Source organism: Cercospora beticola, chromosome 5 (genome assembly GCF_033473495.1).
Source record: "Cercospora beticola chromosome 5, complete sequence".
Lineage (NCBI taxonomy): Eukaryota > Fungi > Ascomycota > Dothideomycetes > Mycosphaerellales > Mycosphaerellaceae > Cercospora > Cercospora beticola.
The window spans coordinates 1,128,340-1,150,862 of record NC_088939.1 but is presented as its reverse complement, the minus strand read 5'-3'; the positions used below and the strand labels follow the sequence as shown (position 1 = coordinate 1,150,862).

Genomic DNA, 22,523 nt, shown 5'->3' with positions numbered 1-22,523 from the left:
CTCCTCGCTCACTACTGAACTGTAGTAGGTACGGCACGCTCGGAAACCCCTTCAACCTTTTTGCAAAATGACGCCGTCTTCACGCCAGTTCCCGTAGCTTTCACCTTCTGAACGCAAGATAGTCCACATCCACAGCGTGCCAGATATCCACCGCAAAAACTTGCTCGTGCGTGATCACACGCACGCGTCTCGAAGCGTGTGATGAGGAAGAAGAAAAGGCAAAGCGTTCCCGCGTGCATGCGTGAGTGCGTGTGAGCGCATGCGTGCCACGCGAAGAAGGAGACAAAAGGACAAGAATCCTGGACCCATTGGCTCCCATTCGTGTGCTCCGAGTGGTTCGTTGCAAGCCATGGCGTCTGCCATTTCATGCAATGCCACGAGACAAGAATTCAGTGGAGTGATGCAGTGGAGTGCATTAGATGATGATTTCTGCGTGTGAAGACTGGTAACGATGATGCAGTAGAATGCAAAAGGACCAAAGGTCGAGTATTGTTGAGGGCTGGACGCGACAACGTGGCCTTCCTTCTGGCGTTTCGTCCGATCAGCCATTGACCCACCAGCCAGCCATCTACCACGCACAAAGAACGTGAGTAGAATGGAAGCGAGGTAGCGAGAAGGAGTACATAGAACGAAGTGGAGTAAGACTGCTTCTTCTGGAACCAAATGAAGGAGGATTCCCCGGCAGTGCGGTGAGAAGAGCGAAAACAGCGCTGATGATTCTGGTAGCGACAACCACGACGAGAAGAACAAGCAAATGATCCGAAAATGATCTTCGAACTTCATACAACACTGACTCCAATATAGAATCAAAACATTGGAGCCGACAGCTCGCTTGCACACCAGTCCCGGCATCATTGACAGACTCCTCCGTTGCAGTGGTCGCAAGGAGGTGGTGTCCCGAACCCGGTTTGCTCATCATCAATCACGGCCGACTATCCCCTACGGGATGCCGAGAGCAAAGAACCACGAACCCCGAACGCTACCACCACTTTGCAGTCCCATCTTACAGCATCATCCTCTCGCTCACACATAGCATAGCAACAAAAACAATCATACAGCGATCAATACCATAGCATTCGCTTCGTCTCGCCTTGCATACCCGTAACTGTACCCAATCCGCGTCACCTATCATCAGCTATAACACAGATCCTAAGATCTTCTCATCGTCTACCACTTCATCAACGGAACGCTCCCGAGTGCGCCCTAACAAACGGGCATCAGCGAAAAGGGATGATCGCCCTTCGTCTGCAGATTTTTGGCCAGCAGAATCCTTCGCTCGCACATCGTAACGTCCCGACGGGATCCTCATCATCAATGAAAATCACGGAATGAAGTAGTAAGGTAGGGCTTGCCAATAATCGCAACGTCTCTGCGTCTCCGTCGTCAGTGTGTTCCAAGTTCTCGGTTCCGAAGCGAGGTTCATGATTCTTATTCTTTGGGTCGGGTTGGGAGAGAAGATTTATAACGGTCGTGCACATGGTATGGCATGGCATTGCATGGCGGTGAAGGGAACATAGTAGGTGTAAGGCGGGGATGACAGTGAGAGAAGTTGAGGAATTGTAGTTGTACTGGTTCTTCATTAGACAAGTAGTCGCCAATGAATACTGTGACGAGATTCCCGTCATCCTCCAACTACTTCAGAAATATTCATTACGTGGACTCATCTCCTTTCTTCGTCCAACGTCGCCGTGATGACGAAAGTGATATCAACGAGAAGCTGGAGTAGTGATGCTGTGGTATTCTTGTGCCCATTTTGCTTTCCTTCGCTTCCACGTCCCATCATATGCTCGTCAGTTTCCCCAAAAGACAGCGTCCCAGACCGCCGTGGCCAAGGTCGCTCAAAAGAAAATATCCGCCCAAGGGTATCATCAACATCCCAAGAATAATAAGATAAAAACACAAAAGTGGTATCGTGAATGAAGTGTTCGTTCGTATCCCGCACAAAAGTCGAAAGTGGTAAGAGTTGTCGTGAAGTGGTAGTATGCAGAAGAGATTATGACTGCTCGGCGGCTCCGGCAGTCGAAGACTCTCCGTGAGCAGCAAGTCGGGCCTCAAGAGACCTGAGGACTTCTGGATCTGGTGCTGCAGCAGTGCGTTTGGGCCTGAGGAGAACAGTCAGCAAGTTGAATGTACAAGCATCAATGGAAAGGACTGACGGTTGGCGAAGACAACCATCGCAGCGCTCGTGCCCGCATCGCCGACATTGATCGTGATCAACGAACAGCGTATCGCATTGCTCGCAAGTATATCGCACCCGTTGTCGAGGTTTCCGGTACACTCGTTGCACAGCCCGAACCACCGGAGCCTCATCGTCCGGTGAAGTGGAAGAAGCACCAAGCGTATGCTTCAGTTTCGGTCGAGCTTGTGGCTTCCATACTGTCTGTATCGCTGCCCTAGGTCGGGTATACATAGCAAGATCGAGGTCTTGTGGCAAATCGTCGTGCGAATATTCATCGTCCGGTCTCAGTGGTGCTACTTGCATGTCTGGTTGCGGTCGCGAAGATTCTGCCACAGGTGGCGCTGTCGAAGGCCCAGCAACAGGACTCGTCCGGCCGTCTTCCGTCGACCTTCGGGCATTGTCTGACACCTGTCTCACTTTCTTCGGCGGATTCCTCAGACATTCTCGGCATCTGTGATGCCCACAATCCATGCAAGTCCTCTCCAAGCCGAATTGTCTCGTGCACTCGTGGCAGGTGTAATGTACTCGGAGTCTAATTGGCTTCTCAACACGTCTGATCTTGTTCGGTGGTTCCTCCAGAGGCCGCCACGTTCGCAATTTGTAGTCGAATCCGTTTTGTGCGAATAGTGATCGCGCCTTCTCTCGAGTCAAGCCAGATCGGCCTACTCGCGGTGGCATTGCAGATTCGCCGGCGTCTTCCTCGCTGGAGTCGACTTCAATGGAGTTGAGCGTGGCGAACGGTATTGAAGGCGCTTCCACAGGCTCTGTATCATGTCGCTGCTCGATCTCGTCCTGTGGAATGTCGCTTGATTCGGCCCCGGCTCTCGTGGTGTTCGCAGGTTCGATGGCTGCCTCTATTGCATTCCTCGCCTCGTCGTCTGAACCCGCAGCCCGTTCCGTCGTGGTCGCTCCAGGATCCCTTGCTCGATGCATGGCAGCGCGGACTCGCTGCAGAGCACGTCTCGCCAGACTCCCCCTCCTCCGTTCGCGATCGTCCGCCGACGGCCGTGATATGTCTTCGGCCATGGCGTGTAGAGGTGGAAAGGTGGTCGAGCGGGTGGCCTGGTGTACTCGTAGGGCTCCGCCAAGCAGAGGTACGGGCAGGTGTTCAGAAGAGAGCAAGATCGGCCGTCAGTGGTGCAGCAAGCTCACGACGATGCCTGATCGACGACGCAGCGGCGGCAGCGAATCCTCTCGCGAACCAGCGCTCGCTATCGCATCCCGTCAATGTCGATCTGTGGTGGTGGTGTTTGTCGTTGCTTCTGCTGCGAGCGTGCCTGCAGCAGAGGGTGTTTCTGGGACGTGAGAGCAGGATTGGACGGGCAGACGAGGAAAGCAACCAGCACGACGGGACCCACGGCTCACAGCCCACGGAGCCGGAACAGCACACGACACGGGCACGGTGGTTTTATGCGGGTCGTGGCCCACCCAGACTCCACCAGCGCTCCCAAAGAAAGCCAACGTCCGCTCGCCCCAACCCAAAAGCCGCCCACAATCCTTCCCGTGTGTCGCTGGCTAGCGTCCGTTTGGCGCCTCCACCGCGGGCGACTCGTGAGATCCTGCCCCCCGAACGCACCTCATCTCTGCCCATTGCACCACCACCGCCGCCATCCGCGCGCCCGCCCACCGCCTCGCCGCCGTCGCATGTGCTGCACGGCCTCCCAACAAATCAAACAACGGTCGCGAGCAGGACGTCCCATGTCGCTGGCATCCGGAAAGCTTGTATGACCAGCAACCCCTGCTGGCTGGGATGTCATTCTGCAAATCTGTTCCGGTCATTCGGGACTTCCTGGTCTCGATGTTTTGAACTTTGTGCAAGGAATACGCTGCATAATTCTGGATCACGAATCGACCGACAGATGCTGATTCAGGCGTGTCCAGGTGAAACGTGAAGAGCAGTGGCAGAAACATTTGATTCATGTTCCGACGTATCGTTGAGTACAGCGTGCTATGCATACACTAAGGTCCTCTCGCAGTGGTATCATATCATACAATACAGCATAATTTTGTGGTCAATGCCGTTCCCTTTCTTGCCAACGCCATCGCTATGCAGCTTTACCGCCCCTCATTCCCATAACGCTCACATGCTGCAAATATTACAATAAATTACACGCCTTCACTTCCTCAGTGGAAGAAGTATCGACTCTCGCGCAGTCGTCGCACGTCGAAATCGCCCTTGGCAGGCACTTCCGGGAAGGTCAGCGGAAGCCAAACATAGAGCTTCTTCGGCGTAGTTTTCTTTTCCTTCGTCGTCTTCTTGCCCTCCGACTTAGATTCTTCACCGCCGTTGTTCGTTGACTCAGACACTTCCATGTCTGTTTCGGCAGCCTCGTCGACTACCGTTGTCTCTGAATCGGTCTCATCGACGGGAGCCTCCTCCACGTGTGCCGGATTTACAGGCATCTCGCCCAGTGTTACACCTGCCAGCTCTGTGGCCGGGGCAAAGGCAGCTGGGTCGGACTCGGCGCTCAGGATGCTGCCAGGCGTGATCATCGCTTCACCTTTGAGTCGTTCTTGCGCGTCTTCACTCTGCAGCAACCGCATTCGTTCAGCTTCCAAAGCCAGCTCGCTCGGAATCGATACCGCTTTCGACTGTTTCGCCTCCTCTTTCACTTCCTTCCGATGCTGGATAATCCGTTTCCCTACAGGACTGTCTGCAAGGACAGTCGCCATGTACATATGCCCCTTGTACCTGGTCTCGAACTCCTCCCGTAGTCTCCCGATGATGTCTTCGCTGTGCATGGCGACGAACGCGTCACGAAGTACCTCGCTCATGCGATTGACGTCGCAAGCGTGGGTCCAGAAAGAATCGTGGACACTCGCAAATGTCATGCCGTTTTCAGTGCACTTGAGAGCGCTGAGCAACATGTGCGTTGCGTCGAGAGAGTGAATAAAATTCGGCGGGAACGCTTGAAGCTGCTTGCGCTTGCTCACCGGATCCCAGGCTTGAGGATCCTGGATGGCCATCGATTGCAGCTTAGTGGTTATCAGCTTCGATTTCGCTGCCCGGTAAGGCTGGACCACAGGAAGGCGCATGGGTGTCGTCCAAACTACTGTCGACTTAAACAGTGGCTTGCTTGCTGTAGCCTTGTCGTTGCTAGAAGTCGCGGGTGCTCCATGTGGCCTGACACCGCCGGATTTGTCGTCCTTTATCTGTTTCTTCCCGCGCCTCAGGACCTTCGTCTCGTTCTTCAATGAGGCTACTTGTTCCGGAGTCAGGCACGTAGCCACCCGGTCCGCACATTGGCCGAGCCAGTTCTGAATAGCCTGTGCACCAGTGAACATCTGGCCGAGAGACTTGAAGATCTTTAGTGCGACGTAATGCGACTTATGACCCAAGTTAACAGCATCGTGCGCATTGACCTCGGGGAAAATGGCTTCCAGCTGCTTCCTCACCTGCAAACGAGCACCGAAGAACGTGACGCCATAGACGTTCGTCATGACTGGCTGCTTCACACACTTCCTGGTAATGCGGCCGTTCAGCCTTTGAGCAATCGGATCGCCATCCGCAGCGTCTTTCGCTACTTCGGCTTTCACGACCTCAGCCACTGCGGTGTAGACATCAGCGGGGCGATCGCTAGGCTCGAGGTTGACTTGCGCAGCACCAGCTCTGTCACCACCCAATGCGGCGTAATGCTGCAGACCGTTACAGGTTCCATCTTGCTGGACCGGCAAATGTGAGACAAACTTTGCGGGATCGGGGGATTCCAGTGCGGCCACAAGCTCGAAACAAGCCGCGAGCGTTTGCCACGCATCTTCTGCTTGTAGCCACCATCTGCGTCCATCCAGAGGATTTCGGACCGAATCGTATATGTCGTCTAGGTGCTTCATAGTGAATTCGACACGCTCTTCCATGCTCGCTTTATCGTGGCCCGCGACCGTGGCTGTGTGGATCTTCAACCATCTCAGACCGTTCTCGCCGAGCTCCTTGCCCTCTGCAAACACGAGCAAACCTCTGACATTGTCCGCGCCCATGTGATTGAGATAAGGGGGGATGGGATAAGCTCGTCCACGGAAATCGAGATTGTGGGGAAAGTATAGGGTCTCGTTCAGCATACTGCGAGCGATTTCGAGCTGGAAGTTCTGGAAACAGCGCTTGGAGTGATTTCCACTTCGACGATTGGCGATTTCGCGGCACTCCTGGGCCCATAGTCTCCGTTGCTGCTGATCAGCGGATGCATCCGGTTCTGGAGGCATTTGATAGTCAGGGTTGAGTGGCGCAAAATTGGCGACTGCCTCTCCTGAGTTCCAAGCTTCCAACTGCACCTTGAAAACGCCTTGGTGAACTTTCCATGGCACCTTCCCCAACGCCGTAAGCCCCTTGTACAGCGTGCTAAGATCGTTCTGCTCGTCCGCTGCCAGAAAGTAGTCTTTGGCAGATTTATCTCCGGCTGCTAGTCGCAATATGGGATTCGTATAGTGCAGATATCCGCCTTGATCCCAGCCTGTCCAGGGCAAAGGCTCCACGACCATGGGCATTCTTTTTGCAATAAGACTGCCCACCGGCTCGCTTCGAATCTTCTCCATCAGTGCTGGATTTGGCATCACCACGCCGAGTTTCTTGCCGCGAGAATACTTCATGCGATGAAGGAATGCGGGCTGCATTTGCGTGATCTGCATTTTCGTCCGCGGATGTTCCTTGGTGACTGGAAGCTGAGCGCTCTGCATCAGCTTAGATAACAGCATGGCGCCTAATTTGACATGAACAGCTAACGGCCATTCCATTTGAGTCAACTCTGCCTGTTTCAATTTCTGTTGTCGTGCTTTCGAATTGGACTTCGACTTTGCGAGCCCCTTTTCGAACACTCGTCTTGCTTGGCTCCGAAGCTTTGACTTGCTGCTCGCTTTGCCAGACTTTTTGCTACCACCAGCAACAACGGCCAAAACTTCGGACTCGAGCAATCGCGACAGATTGAGCGCGAGAGGTGCTAGCTTCGCCTCACTCTCATACTGATTGGTTGCTTTGTTCTTGCCGGAAGCCATGCGTGTCATGACATAGAGAATAGTGTCAGCAGCTACTTTTTCAAGTGGTAAGAGCTCCAGGTAAGGACCATAAGCGACCCGGTCTGCATCGGTCATATCACCCTCCATTGCCTTCTTGACCTCGGCAAGCTCTTGTTGCAAGGCTGGTAGCAGCTGGCTATACCATTGCCACATTAACGCAGCAACAGGTTTGCTCTGCATGGAAGTGTGGATTCCTACTTTGCGCAAATCCTCGTCGGCCTTCTTCCATCGATCAATCGCCACATCAACTGCAGTATCTTCCAAGAGCCGTTGCCGCTTGTATGCCAGTTCTCGACGGGCTTCGATGCCGGCGTCAACTGGCAACGTGGGTAATTCTGAGAATACGTTCATGCTCTTTCTGATATTTTCCAGCCCAGTTCCTTTTTGCTCTGTTTGCAGCACTTCTGGCACCGCTGACATATCCAGTTCCTCCTGCCTGACACGCGCTTCTTCCTTGTTGTCGGAGGCTCCCTGCAAGATGTCTTCCACAGCCTGCTGTAGAGGAACGTCCTCCTCGTAGAAATCCGCGGTAGCACGACCCAAAATCGCGTATTCAATGTCGTTGTAGACTTCTGAGAGTAGAACCTCGTTCAAGACATCGTCACCCAGCTGCTGTGCAATGTCCGCATATCTGCGTATCGAGCGGTCTCGCCGTGAGCCTTCCAGTCCAGATATTGATGCCCGCATCATCGTGATCAGAATGTTGGCGTCAGGTTGCGTGCCTTTGCTCCGTAATTCGACCTCGAACCATTTCTGCATCTGACTGAGCAGGACTGCAGTCTGCGGCGAGTCTCGACCATGCCGCCTCACAGCCTCGCGCAAGTCGTCTAAATACAGCCAGTGAGCGTGCACAGCCTCTTCCGATTGCGGACCGCATTGCTGAGCAAGTCTCTGTACAATTTCTGCGGCACGATCCCGTCTCCCCACTGAAAGGCTGGTATGCAAATGGCCCAGGAGCTGTTTTGCGGATCCATGGACATATCTGTTCACACGAATGACCGTATCGGCAGCTTTTAATGGTGAATTAAGTATAATCGGATCGCTCGGCCCTGCAAGAAAATGAGAGCCGGAGAAATCGAAAGGAACGTAGTCATCGTGGTTGGAGGCGCGGAAGTTCGATTTTAATCGGTCGATCCTCGAAGGATGAGTCGATTCGAAAGATGTGCTCGTCGAAGTATGAGTCGATTCGAACGGCGTGCTCGTCGAAGAATGGGTATCAGCAGCTGTTGCGAGCTGCCGAAGCTGCGATGTGGGAAGTGAAGGTCTTCGTGATCGATGGCGGTGCGTCGATGCCGTTGTCTGAGAAGGCGTCGGTGATGGATGTGTTGCGTTCCATCGTAGTTGTGCTGGAGCCAGCCATGGCAGAGAGAGCTGGGCGAAGGAAGCGGCGAGGACGCGACAGGTGTGCCGTTGCTGTCGTCGGCTGGCGGAGCGCACCAGCATCTTCAGATCGGATCATGCAGTGTCGCAGGACTGCCTTCCCTGCGCTCTTCCCTCGCACTCCTGCGAAACTGTGAAGATGCAATGAGAATGGCAAAAGGGATCGATGGATGATGCCGACAGAAACTTTGGCCACACGCGAGCAACTGTGGTTAGCCCCGGATCCCTGCCCTCTCCCGGTGTGGCGCCGCCGGCCGAGGACATGCAGACACGCGACGACGCACTTCCTACAGCTCCAGCAACTTGGATTCGCAGCCATGATTCCGTGCCGATTCTACTGCGCACTGATGAGCAAGGTCGAGCACCGTCACGTCTCAGCTTTCAGCGCCGGCAGCTGCCAGCACTCGTGAACACTCTGCCGCCAGTGCAGCAGCCTTAGTGGCATGGCGTGGTGAGAAATGTTTCGTCGGTAATGCCTCATGTTGGAGCCTGGGACCAGTTGTCTGTCTCTGAGTCCAGGTCACTACTGGTACCTGCGGAGGGTAAGCATCTAGAGATGATGATGCTCTGGAGCCGGTACTCTGGGACTCAAGTGGGTGACCCGACTGCATGACTCTCCACGGAGTGCTGAATGCATATCGCACGTGGCCCTTGGAGAAGTACAGGAGCTTTCCAAGATGTGTCGTGTCGCGATCACAGACAAAGGTAGGGTGGCATTGCAACTGATGTACATCTCAAGTCCTTCGACTACACACATCACGAAGTCAAGTGCTGGGTCTTGCAGCAGCCGAAACACGAGAAGAGGCACGAAGCAGATCGCAGCGCATATGTGTACGTGAGTGGCCTATGAGTGGTCTTGTTGAGGTACCGGACAAGTCGCCGTCATTAATCGCGAACGTGTGGCCCAAGGCAGTCACGGAAGTCACAGGGAAAGCACGCGTCGTGACCAAGCCCGACTCCAATCTGCCACCTCTACCGCACTCGTTGAAGTCGGCCTAGGTATCGCATAAATACCCGCTTTACCGGAGTTCCATGCCCAACAAGATGTCGACCTCGCGAGCTGTGTCCCGCTGACATCAATCTTTTTGACAGTGTCGGCGAAGCCTTTCGCCACGACAGATCCGCCATGCAGAGGACACAGCAATGGGTCGAGAACGAAGAGCTCCCTGGCGAGTCAGCTGCAGGAGAGAATTCGGCATACCACATGTTTTCAGATGACGCCAGGAACGACGACTCGGGCTATTATGGCAACCAACACCACGTCCTCGCAGTCAAGCACTCCGGTCAGCGCCCGTATGAACATCATTCGGTCAAGGGCCATGACTTCCCTCAAGTGTCTTCTAATGACACGCCACTTGAACCACTGTTCGAAACCGGAACCGGTCAGACCTACAGTGAGCGGTCCACAGAGGAGGGGATCTATGGCCATAGTTACTCTCAAGCAAATGATCCTCCTGATCTTTCCGAGGAGCAGAGTCTTCCTTTCGAGCCGCAACCACAGGCTGATAGCAATGAGCCGTCCGAGTATGATCAAGAAGTGAATGGCACCAGTGATGGAGAGGACGATGATGAAGCGTTCAGGTGCGGCATGTTGCGAAGTGCAGAAGCTCGTTGTTTCAGCGATGACCTCTTCCAATATATGCCAACTGCACCAACAACTTCCGCACTCCAGGACTTGGAGGATCCACCAGGATTGATCGGCATACAAGAACTTCTCGAACAGGAAAAGGGTGAAGGGTACCCACAAGATCGATGGCAAGTGGACAAAGACTCTGTCGCAATGCTCGCCTCGATTGTACGTGATGTGAAGGAATACCAAGTCAGCAAAATGCACTTTCATCTGCCCGTGCCTTTGCGACACTGCAGGTCAGAAACACCTGTTCTACAATGTGACCCCGACACCGAGCTGAGGAGATTGAAGCAACGTAACGAGATCAACATTGCCTCAGATGGCATGATGCCGTTCGATCTCGAGGACAAAAAGGGCGAGAGCTTGGTATGGGGCGCAGAGGACCTGGCCCTCCCCGAGCGAGTTCGAAACGAACTTGAGTCAGAGAGGTTGCAGGTCGATGCAGAGACGATGTCTTTCATGAAAGGTGTGCTTGGCGGGACAGAGCAGACTCTAGCAGATTTGCTTCGGCAAGAGAGTGAGCGACAGGTGCGTCTTACAGAGAAAGCTGCCCAGTGCATGGTTAACTTTTGTAGGTCATTCCTAGAGTCTCGCCCACGTTATTACCACTCTCACCCCCTCTAAGTCCGGCGAGGATACCCCCTGAGATAGCCAACATCCCACTTACATCCACTCCGGAGGATCCGACTTTGCACGAAGCCGCTGAACTGCATGCGCAAATCAGAGCTCGCGACGAACGAGATGCTCAAGCAGGAATGGAGACAGGAGCGGAAGAGGTGCATAGTTTCGTGGTCAACGAAGCCGCTCCCTCCTCCACTCCGCTGCGTAAGAAGACCCGAGCACTGCAGAGCTTGAAGGTCCTCAGTCCATTATTCCCACAGATATCATCAGATTTGTCCGAGCCACCAGCGAAGAGAGTGAAGACGGTTGCGTTCAGCGATGAGCTGCAGACTGTGATAGGCTCCATTCCGCCACTGGATGATGTGACAGATTCTGAAGTGGGCGCTCAAGAAGCTACTGCTACTCTCACTGAGTTACTCGCACCTCTCGTCCAGCCGTCCCTGAACAGGCTTCAGAACGAAGAACTCGATGAGCTTGATACAATCGCAAGAGTACCCGTCCCTGAAGTATCACCGATCAAAGCAATTGCCCCTTGGGAACTCTCAGACTCCAGCAACGGACTGCTCGAGCAGATCGGCGAAGAATTGAACATAGGTCAAGGCACATGGCGTGGGGCAAGCAAACTCGACAAGGATCTATCATGGGCTCCGTTTGCTTCCCATCTGGCCAGAATCAAGCCTGAAGGAGACTTCGACGATGGCTCCTGTGCAAGATACCTCAGAGATCTTGACCTCGATGACGACTTCGATGTACAGCAACTTACGTGGAAGCCAGCGGGTCTCAGGCTGTTGGACAAGGAAGAAGACGATACAGCGGACTTGCATCGTGCCGAATGGTCTAGCGATGAGGCAGATCTGATTCCATTCGGGTTGCACGAGGCCATGAATAACCAGCCGAGTGTGTCTGAGTCTGCTTCCCACAAATCGACTCGTGCGGCGACTGGCAAGACACGAGTTCATGATTCGCACCCCGTGATTGCACATCAACAGAAGTCAATGCTCACTGCAGTCGCTGCTGATGTCGATGAAGCCGGAGCCACTCGGTCGAGATTCTTCTCCGTGCCTCCCAAGAGGAGGAAAAAATTACATACTCACGCGCAAGTCAAGAGAGCAGTAGCTGCTAGCATTGGCGATGTTTTAGCACAGCGCAAAGCGAAGCTCGACAAAGCAGTCGCAGCAAAGTTGGCAAGTGTCGACAAGGAGTTGACTGAGACCGGCGATGCCAGGACAAGAGTCAAGAAACCGACCGTGGGAGACCAGCAAACCTCGCGTACCAACCCGAACGCAATGGAGCATTTTGGCCAGTTTCTTATATTACAGGGCCAGCCGGAAGTACCTCTACCTGAGGAGGTGACGACTTCCCAGGATCATTCTAGTATTCATGTCAGGACGGCGCCAGACTCGCTTGATGTGACCGAACAGAGACTCAAATCTGTCCCGGACGCACCACCGCACTGTTCTGTCAACATGCCCACGCCGAAAGTCATTGGAGATGACGAGAGATTTTCAATCGCCGTGTCATCCGCAGTGATGAACAACCGGCCCATGATTCGCAAACTCCAAAAGCTTCTACCTGCCATCGAGATGGTGATCCGAGACTCGGACGAGCGCGAAAAAGAAGCAGATGTCACAGTGTCAGCCAGTACAGGTGTAATCTTCACGAACTTGCAAAAGCTCAAGCAGAAGCCCCTGCCTGGCCAGAAAGCCTTCTTCGGAATCCGCGAGCAGGTGGCGACAGCAGCTGTGAGATATGAACGCCTAGTCGTGCTCGTCAGTGAAGGCCAGCAGACTTCTGATCAAGGAGATGCGGAAGTCTCTGGTCTCGATCAGCAAGATACAGATGCTTTGTGCGAATTCATCGGAAATTGCAGCACTTTGGACGCTGATGTTCAAGTCACCTATGTTCCTGGTGGAAACGAGCAGCTCGTGGAATGGCTTGCAGCGATCATCACACGATGTGGAGATACGTCCATCTTGCTGCAAGATGAGACCTACTGGGAGCGGTTCTTGCGGAAGGCAGGCTTGAACGCCTTCGCCGCCCAGGTCATTCTAAATCAGCTCAAAACATCCACATCGGATGAGCAAAGCACAAGTGGCACTCCGGTACGCAGCCGTGATGGCGTGTACGGTTTAGCAGCTTTGATATGCATGAGCGAAGAAGATCGCGTGCAGAGATTCGCACATGTGCTTGGTGGTGAAGGCATGCTTCGCAGCGCCAGCAAAGCCATCGACGGACGGTGGCTGTCTGCTGCAAATGCAATGTCCTGAAATGTGATAGGAAGCGGAGGGGCTGTCGTTATTGAGACCTCTTACATGTAGCTCACAGTCGCATCCAATATCGCTTGTGAGGATATATGATATCGACTGCGCAATTAGAAGTGCCAGATGGAATCCACACTCGGTAGTCTGCTGTACGACGTTCTGAGCGAGGTCAATCCTCCTTCGTGTACCTGACGATCTTTCACCAGCAAACGCTCCACACCTGAACTCAATGACGTTCATGATTCTGCTTGATTGAGCTGTTCGCCCAGCTTGCCAAACCTCAAGCTGTAAGAACACGGGACGAAGAGCTCAAGAATCGCCAATGTTGTGCAGCCAGCGGGTCGAGGTGTCCTTGTGACCGTGTAGAACTCAAATACATGCCCAGTATCTTTCGTCTCTCATAGCTGGACAGCTGGAAAGGTCATTAGTGTGAGACCTCTACGCTCTTCAGTAGTAGTGGTGACACGATAACGATCTGCTTTGCTTCCAAGGCGGGCGTGCGAAGCTACCAACAACCCGATTGATTGGTGTCGCTCGCTTAACCTCTGAGCTCTCTCCCTCGATATCAGAGAATCTGTCATACCCCATATACACAGCCTCCACCATCTCAACAGCCAGCTAGTAGAATCGCATTGCATTCGCTTCGCATCTGTGCATCGCTTGCCGACATTGTCAACGTAGGCGTTTGCTGCGCAAACAAGGCTGATGTTCGAGACTTCTCGGGCCCACAACGGACGTTTCCTTCGTCGTCAGCCCCAGCCTTTCCCGTTCTTTTGCTCCAAGGATTAGGAACAGGCGGCCCCCCTGCAAAGTCGTTCGACGTTGAGCGTCCGGCACGAGAGCGGTCACTCTGCCGGCGAATCAATAGTCCTCTTCACAGGCGATAGTAATCTTTAGCTTCTCCGAGACAATTTCAGAGACGTGTCACTTGGCAATGCAGCGATGAAGGAAGGTGGTGGAAGACCCATATTGAGGTTCATCATGTGAAGAAGAACTTTGCGTGTGGGAAAGGCAATATTGGGTCTAATAAGCATGTGAAAGGCGGATGATGAACTGATGATGGTGTAGGGTTCTTGTGGGCAGGCCCACCAACTCTGTTTGCGAAACCGCCAATTCCCTGTTTTGCGCTTGTCCAAACGCTGTGGCGCTGCTGTGCTGTGGCTAGACCTTCGCGGACGTGCGTGGTTCAGCTGTTTGGACGCTGCGAGCGCGGCGTTGTTGTGCACGCACAGCACAGCCTGGCGACGGGCGTGGAACGTGGAAGCAAGAAGGGAATATATGGTCGACACAAGGTCTTCCCTCGTTGGCAACTTGTCAAGAATCGCAAACAACAAAAGAGCGGTCGTCGTTTCTCCAAAATCTGCGTCGCGTGTCTGGGCAAGCGCCATCTAATCTGAAGCTTCCGTCATAGCGCGTCGATCTCGAGAAGAGGCTAGGAGCAGGGGGGACAAGCGCCCGTGCCTGCTGTGTCTGCGTGTTTGACAACGCTGTACATTGGCAACTGCTTCTCTTCGCGCGACCGCCGACCACCACCGCTGCTGCTTCTGCCACCTTTCCGCTCTCTCTCCCACCCACAAGCCCGCATTGGCGCGACATTCCCATCCACGCGCATTCCCATTGCATCCAGCAGGTTTTTATTTCCTTCTTCCCGGAGGCGCTACGACGGCATTGAGAGCTCCTCCAGGAGCACACCAGCCGCGCCAGGATGGGTTCCTGCTTGTCGGTTGATCAGAGCCAGGACCAGAATCAAGGCTCGTCCCAGGAGAGCGAGAACAACTCCAGCTCCGCATCGCAGTTGTTGTCGACTTTGGCACCAGGTACGAAACGCGTTTCTGGCTGGTTGCAAGTCGCGCTAATAATGTTAAAACAGTTGCCATCTTCGCTCTCGTCTGGGCGATACTCTTCCTCGTTCTCAGGAACAGATTTCCGCGATATTACCGGCCGCGGACGTTCGTTGGCAGTCTTCGCGAAAATGAACGCACGCCGCGAGTTGATGGAGGCCTCGTTGGCTGGATCAAGGGATTCTGGGAGCTGCCTGACACTCATGTCCTCAATCACCACTCCTTCGATGGCTATCTCTTCCTCCGCTTCCTCAAGATCTCGGTCGTGACCTGCTTCGTGGGCTGTGCCATCACCTGGCCAGTTCTCTTCCCCATCAATGCCACCGGTGGTGGAGGCAAGCAGCAGCTGGATCTTCTCACCTTTGGAAATGTGACCAACAATGTGAGTGGCTCCCTTTCTACACATGCTGAACGATGTAGTGATCTAACGTATTGCAGTACTACAAGATGTTCGCCCACGCCGGATGCGCCATCATCTTTTTCAGCTTCGTCATTTACATGATCACTCGTGAGATGATCTACTATATCAACCTCCGACAGGCTTACCTTATGTCACCGCTATACGCCAGCCGTCTCTCGTCTCGCACTGTTCTCTACACCTCGATTCCGGAGGAGTACATGGACGAAGGCAAGCTCCGAAGCATGCTCGAGCCAGGTGTGCGCAAGATCTGGCTCGCAACCGATTGCAAGGACCTCGAGGAGAAGGTTGAGGAACGCGACAAGGTGGCCATGAAGCTCGAGGCCGCTGAGACCAAGCTCATCAAGACTGCAAGCGCGAACAAGTTGAAAGCGAACAAGAAGAGCGGAAAGAATGCCAACGCTGGCGCAGAGGAAGCAGCAGTGGGAGATGGGCACGCGGGCTTCGCACAATACCTCAACCAAAAGGACCGCCCAACTCACAAGACCAAGTTCATCGGTGGCAAGAAAGTGGACACGATCGAATGGTGCCGAAGCGAGCTTACGAGAATCATCCCGGAGGTCAACGCGGAACAAGCGAAGCACAAGTCCCACCAGGCAACTCGGCTCAACTCTGCCTTCGTGGAATTTGACACCCTCAGCGCAGCCCAGGCGGCGTATCAAAGTTTGACACACCACCAGGTTCTTCAGATGTCCCCACGATTCACGGGAATGACACCAGGCGAGGTCATTTGGTCCAACCTTAGGATCCAGTGGTGGGAGCGTCTTGTCAGGAAAGTGTCTACCACTGCCTTCGTTGTTGCTCTGATCGCCTTCTGGTCCATTCCTGTAGCAGTGGTCGGTGCCATCAGCAACATCGACAAGCTTACAACTTGTCTGCCATGGCTCGGCTTCATCAACGATATTCCACGGACCATTCTCGGCGTCATCACTGGCCTCTTGCCGGTCGTGTTGCTTGCTGTCCTCATGGCTCTTCTCCCTATCATTCTGCGTCTCATGGCCAAGCTTGGAGGTGCACCGACTCGTAGCGCCGTCGAGCTCACGGTCCAGCACAGCTACTTCGCTTTCCAGCTCGTCCAGGTCTTCTTGGTTGCTACCCTCGGTTCGGCCGCTTCCTCTGTCATTCAGGGCGTCGCTCAAGACCCAAGCAGCGCTCCGATGCTCCTGGCTTCCAACATCCCGCTGGCTAGCAATTTCTACCTGTCTTACTTCATCCTTCAAGGTCTTGCCATCGTCAGCGGTCTCCTCGTCGGCCTGGTTGGTCTGGTACTCTTCCTCGTCCTCGGCAAGATTCTCGACAAGACTCCTCGCAAGATGTACAACAGGTGGATCTCACTATCTGGACTTGGATGGGGTACACTATTCCCCGTCTACACCAACTTGCTGGTCATCGCCATCTGCTACGCTGCCATCGCACCACTTGTCCTCGCCTTCGCAGGCATCGGTCTCTTCTTGTTCTATTTCGCATACCGATACAACTTGATGTTTGTCTCCAACGTCCAGGTTGAGACCAAGGGCCTAGTCTACCCACGAGCTCTGGGACACTTGTTTGTTGGTCTTTACGTCGCCGAAGTGTGCCTTATCGGTCTTTTCGCGATCGCCACGGGACAGAGCATCGGAGCACTTGGTCCATTGATCCTTATGATTATCATGCTCATCTTCACCGCGCTCTACCACATCAGCTTGAACTCCGCAATGGAGCCATTGCTGAACTATTTGCCAAAGTCACTGGATGCTGAAGAGCGCCACCTATTGGCGATCGAGCAAGGTAGCGCCGACGGTGTCGAGGGTGAGAAATTTGCTGCTAAGGACGTACCCGCCAACGGCAATGGTGGTAAGGCCGCCCTTGATGGACCAAACCGCGACTTGGGACCAGCTCCACACAAGAAGCCCAATTTGTTCGTCAAGTGGCTCCGCCCAGACATCTACACCGACTACAAGACCATGCGACGACTGGTACCAAAGGAAATCGCAATTCACTACGACGAGGATACATCAGCGAATGCCTTCTACAACCCAGCCATCTCCAGCCCAACTCCTCTCCTCTGGGTGCCACGCGACAACCTCGGCGTCAGCCGACAGGAGGTTGCAGACACCAGCAAAGTCATCCCAATTACCGACGAAGGTGCCTTCCTGGATGAGAAGAACAAGATCGTATGGGATGCCGAGGATGGACGTCCTCCGATCTACGAAGAGAAGATCTATTACTAGGCTTCTCAGTAATGACTGTCAAACGTGCATACGTGGCCACAGTACACGTGATACCCCCCCGAAAACACCGGTTTCCTGATACTCGTTTGGAAAGTTTTGATGGCTTGAGGGCTTTTGAGCTTTCGTTGGCCCGGCATGGCGAGAGCGATGATACCAGTATGGACGCGAATGTTTCTGCAGAAGCGTGCCTTTTTCTTGATTGTTTGCATTTCCTTTACACGCTTGCGGAGTAGTAATTACATTGCATGGATGGATACCCTTATCCTCAGTGGGATATGCATACGCACGTATATGGAGGTACGAGCAATGAATATGACTTTGTCGATGACCTCAGCAATTTCCTGCCTTTCTTTCCTCTCATCGAAGTGACTTATTTCATGGCACGCGTACGAATCTTCGCGTCACAGGTCACCGTGACGACCTTTCTACATACCGGCGACGGAAATGAGGATCGGTCTTATTTTCTGGTACTACTGTGGTTGTTCGGTCCCACTCGTTTCGGGTACTTAATCTAGCGTCCTCGTTCAAAGAGCGTATGAAATTTGTTTCCGAAGTTTTCGTCTGGAATGTATAGTTGGTAGGGATCGGGATGGGGTCCGGCGTGGTGTGGAGTTGGTGGAGCGAGAACTTCGGCAGGGTTCTGCTTTGGTTTCCGACTCTATTTCTCCTTGTGCAGGTGCGGTCGTGCTTGGAAATTGTCCCCGATGCGCTCGAATGGATGGAGGTTTGTGGGTATCATGGGCAACATGAAAATTTGATGGCCGTCATCAGCTTCGGGCATTTGGGAAGAGCTCCCATACTGTCTTGCCTTGAGGTTGTTCGCAAGGGCAAGATCGCGTTGAACTGGCAAGGATGACAACCGAACACAAGAATTTCCGGGACATGTACTGCCAAAGAGACAAGAGAAGTGCCTCGTTGCATTCGATTCGAGCCCTTGACCAGGCGAAGCAGGGAGGGAGGGACAGAAAGTCGGCCTCTCACCTGGGCTACGTCGTAACTAAAGGGACTTGACGTGAATGCTTGCTTCTACCTGATCAAACATGTCTTCGGGCTGAATACGATGATTGACTTTCCGATGTATAGGCATCGCCAGACAGCGTGCACTTACTGTTGAGTTCGCCAAAGGCAGCTCTGACTTCGGACTCGCAGGACCTTGGAGCTCCTTCACCTCAGAAACGACACCTTCGCCGACATTTAGCTGCATGCTGTCCTGTCGGCATCTGCGGACGAATAATCAGGGCTGTCGAGGATAGCGAGTGTCAACAAGCTCGCTCTCCATTGGCACGCATGGCGTATCGATACAATAGGTAAGGGATTCGACATCCAGCACATTGACGCAAGTGAAGAAACATCTTGTATCTGATTGCAGTTCCTCTGGGCGTAATACCGCTAGAATGAGCACAGACACCTTTCCGAGGCTCCAGTCACCCCAAGCCAGCTGAATGCGATCAGATCATGCATCGAGCCCTCCCGAGCTAGCTGAGGCTCAGCCCAATATCGTCCGTGGCAACGTGCAAGACCTCCGCCGTCTCATCGAGAATGACCAAGACGATATCTGAGCCCTCGATTTCAGGTAATGCAGCGCCAATGCCTCGACAACACGAACAGAGGCGTTTGTATTCGGCTGAACCGGACATCGACGACACTGATGCCAACATTGTTGCCATGTACCCAAGTGACACACCGCAGAGAGGCCGCGGCCTTCACCAACAACACGACCGCATCCTATCAGAAACATCGTGATCACAGATCTGACCAACAGAGGCGTTTACCTCACGCAAGCTGCATCAAACTAGCGTACAACCAGACGCTAAAGGCGTCAGACACACGAGGGACAAGAAATTCGGGCACGCGAGCAGATCTGCATTGAACTAGCAAGCGGTTGTTCAGAAAACAGGAATCAATCGCCGCAGAATCGCAGTAGTAGTCTAGGCAAAAAAAAGGGCGTATCATCAGACCACCAGGAGCGCCGTTGTTTCACGTGGTGATCCTCCGAACGGCGCCAGACGGCTTCTGGTGAAGGGGCTTCCAGAAGGCGCTTTCGACGATCTCGATGGCGATCTGCCACATAGGTACAATGTGCTACGTGTCACGACTGGGACAGGAATGGCTTCTTGGACGGCGGGGAAACAGGCAATTTGGAAGGATTGGTAGATCTCTATCTCTCGGTGTTGTTCATGGTGCGCTGAATGGAGCATAGTGGGAGTCTGCAGTGTGAAGCCTCCAGAACAACACAGCGCTGGGAGATGGGACATTGATGGGGGAGGAATTCATCGCAGACACAGCTCATCATTAAAAACTACATTTGACTCGTTCGCGTCTATCGATTCTCCATTGCAAGCATTTCAAGATTTCGTAACGCTTTTGTTCGACTGTTCATCTGTCCCCGCAAGAAAAGACTGTCGTCCACACGCGAATTTTGGTACTCCGAACGCTAAATTAGACAGCAACGCTCAAAGCTTTTCAAGATCGTTCCCAGCAATTGAGGAGCCCCATAAAGTCAGCCGCATGAATCATTATTTTGACTCCGTTACCTCACACAGACTTTTCCGTTTTTCATCTTCAGTAATAGTGTTCCTCCATTGCTCGCTTTCCTGCCGTGTCCTTGTGCCCTGTGACTAGCAAGCGGCTTGGGCGGCGAGGATGTTTCACTCCCACTATCCGAGGAAGAAGACAGTGAACCTTTCGACCGCGACTGATCCTTCAAATCGTCGAGTGCGGCTTTGCAAGGGACAAGGTCTCGCTGTTTCTTGCGTCCGCGTGAGTTCCAGCAAGATGATGAGGATGAAGCAGAGGATGAAGTCGAAGAGGAAGAAGGCGTGGGGCTCGTTGACGTCGAGGCTCTCCTTCTTTGGAGGTCCTCGGGATCCCAAGCTAGGCGTCCATATGATTCGGTTAGACTGTCAATGCTGTCGCGGTGGCTGCCACACGGAGCGCCGAATAGATGAGCGAGGTGGGTGTTGAGTTGGCTTCCAGTCCGGACGTGGCCTCTAGGGTGGAATGACCGGCGTGGTGATTTTGGCGGAGGAGCAGGAGGAAGTGTGGAAACAGTGTCGGTCGAGATTTTGGACGACTTTGATACGTTGTCGAAGCTGTAGATGGATGATGGCACCGGGCCACCAGGTCGTTCCGGAACGCTGTAGAGCTGTGATGATGTGACCAGAGAGCGAACTGCGCGGTTCCTGCGTTGTTGCATATTCGATAGCAAATTTGCTACTGTGGACAGGTGTTAAGCTGAATGTTGTATGTGGAGCGAAGTCGTCGGTGTGGTTCCCAGTACGCCAAAAGGTGCTTCTTCTTGTGACGATGGTCGTCAAGGTGTGTTGTTGATCAAGTCAAGACAAAGAGCACCCCGTACGCCACCGGCACCAGCAACAACAGCGGCAGCATCTTGTCCCTTATACGCACGGCACACAAAAGCAATGCAATGTACCAAGAGGGCCAGAGGATCTGCGCAGTGCAATCAGACCTCGTGGCTGAACAGAAACGTCTCGGTAGTCCTTATGAAACGTAGATCCGGCGTTATGGTCCGATGCCTTAAGGATAGGAAGACGCCACCGGCATACAGTCGATACGCGTTGCGTTCTCTCACGAACGTTTGGGCAGCGGCACCTCGTGGCGGTAGAGTTCGTAACAGACGGGTACGAGACAGAAGTCTAAAGAGGTGCAGTAGTGAGGCTCTGGCGTCGAACGAAGGAGGGTTCAACGGCGCGCAGCCGTGCTGAGCTGCAGTAGTCCTTGGATATATATCGATAACCCGTTCCGCGAGGTCTGGAGGTGTGCTGAACACGTCTTGATCTTAGCGGTGCTGGATCAATGCGCAACGAGTCCAGGCGAGGCTTTCGGCACAAGAGAGTTGAAGTTGGCAGCGTATCGTAGTGTTGCTCGATGGTTATGACGAATTGGGCTAGGGTGTTATAGGTGGCTAAGACAAGGTTATCCTCGAACGCGCACGGGGTCCAGAGCGACAACTGGGGTCACAATCCTGAAGTAGCTTTGCTGTTCTGAAACTGGGGGCTCGAAAGTGCGAGGACAACAGGATTTGAGAGCTGGGGCGGTGGCCGTTTTGTCACTGAAACGGCCCGGGCGCTGTCAAGACTTGGAGAGATTGCGGTGTGCAAAGCAAGAAGTCGAAGAGTCTTAGGTGTCTGCGCCGACGTTTCCAGCTCCCTGGTCAGTGAACCGGGCAATTGGCGCACGGAAGACATGTGAAGAAGCCCACCGCTCTGACGAGCAGCGTGCCCACTGGACAGAACACGGATGAGCTCTCCACCATGCTCACCCTCACTGCCTATAAGATGCGTTTCGGTGCGCGGCGGAAGGGTGCTGTGGTGAGATGACGATGAGGATGCTGTGGTGTTCGCTGCAAGCAGGTGCAGACAACGCCTGGCGCGGGGCCTACGCAATCCGACCTCCGGGCCAAGATGCTGCCAACTGCCACGGCGTCGAGATCGGATCGTCCTGGCAGCAACTTGGAATTCGCAGTCGTGCGGCGTATTACTTTCATGTTGCACGACGCAATGGCAGGTCACACTACTATCTTCATTATAGCAAGCCGCGCCTCGTTCCGGTTGTGATGTATGTACTTTTCCTTCGTATCGGGTCATGGGCCAGTGCACGTAGCATTGCCATGCTGTACGACTGCCCAAGCATCATCATCGTCCTGCCTTGTGCCGCCCGGCCGTTGGACCCTATTCCCATCACGTCGAACGGTCGCGGGGAGGAGTGTCGTCGATGCGTTGGGAATCACGATCATACACCTGGACCTCATCCTTGGGTTGCGTGTCTTCGTGTTCGCTTGGCAGAATCGCATTGCGCGGGAAGATCGCGTAGCTCGTGATGACGCTGAAACAGATGTTGATGCTCGACAAACTTTCGCCTTGCGCCTTGCGGGTTTCAGGCAGCGGCATAGGGCGGGCGGCGATACCGTGGGATGCCGCCAAAGATGGAGATCAGATTCCACGTGCGGAGAGTGCCCT

The 22,523-nt window shown here is 53.8% G+C and overlaps 5 protein-coding genes across 5 annotated transcripts; 2 read left to right on the top strand and 3 right to left on the bottom strand.

The window, feature by feature from the left end:
- Positions 1–1,993: 1,993 nt before the first annotated feature.
- Positions 1,994–3,205, bottom strand: RHO25_007700 (uncharacterized protein; the record flags this gene model as incomplete). The annotated part of the gene is made up of 2 exons (XM_023599880.2): positions 1,994–2,102; positions 2,157–3,205. The coding sequence occupies 2 exons, from the start codon at positions 3,203–3,205 to the stop codon at positions 1,994–1,996; spliced, it is 1,158 nt and encodes a 385-aa protein (XP_023448789.1).
- A 1,098-nt stretch (positions 3,206–4,303) lies between these two features.
- RHO25_007699 (uncharacterized protein) lies at positions 4,304–7,942 on the bottom strand (the record flags this gene model as incomplete). Its single annotated transcript, XM_023599879.2, has 1 exon — positions 4,304–7,942. One exon carries the CDS (start codon positions 7,940–7,942, stop codon positions 4,304–4,306), a length of 3,639 nt encoding a protein of 1,212 aa, XP_023449022.2.
- Positions 7,943–8,399: 457 nt separating this feature from the next.
- Positions 8,400–8,642, bottom strand: RHO25_007698 (uncharacterized protein; the record flags this gene model as incomplete). Its single annotated transcript, XM_065602971.1, has 1 exon — positions 8,400–8,642. The coding sequence occupies one exon, from the start codon at positions 8,640–8,642 to the stop codon at positions 8,400–8,402; it is 243 nt and encodes an 80-aa protein (XP_065459043.1).
- Positions 8,643–9,689: 1,047 nt separating this feature from the next.
- Positions 9,690–13,081, top strand: RHO25_007697 (uncharacterized protein; the record flags this gene model as incomplete). Its single annotated transcript, XM_023599878.1, has 2 exons — positions 9,690–10,721; positions 10,769–13,081. 2 exons carry the CDS (start codon positions 9,690–9,692, stop codon positions 13,079–13,081), a joined length of 3,345 nt encoding a protein of 1,114 aa, XP_023449021.1.
- A 1,699-nt stretch (positions 13,082–14,780) lies between these two features.
- On the top strand, positions 14,781–17,544 carry RHO25_007696 (uncharacterized protein; the record flags this gene model as incomplete). Its single annotated transcript, XM_023599877.2, has 3 exons — positions 14,781–14,892; positions 14,946–15,298; positions 15,355–17,544. 3 exons carry the CDS (start codon positions 14,781–14,783, stop codon positions 17,542–17,544), a joined length of 2,655 nt encoding a protein of 884 aa, XP_023449002.1.
- Positions 17,545–22,523: the final 4,979 nt, after the last annotated feature.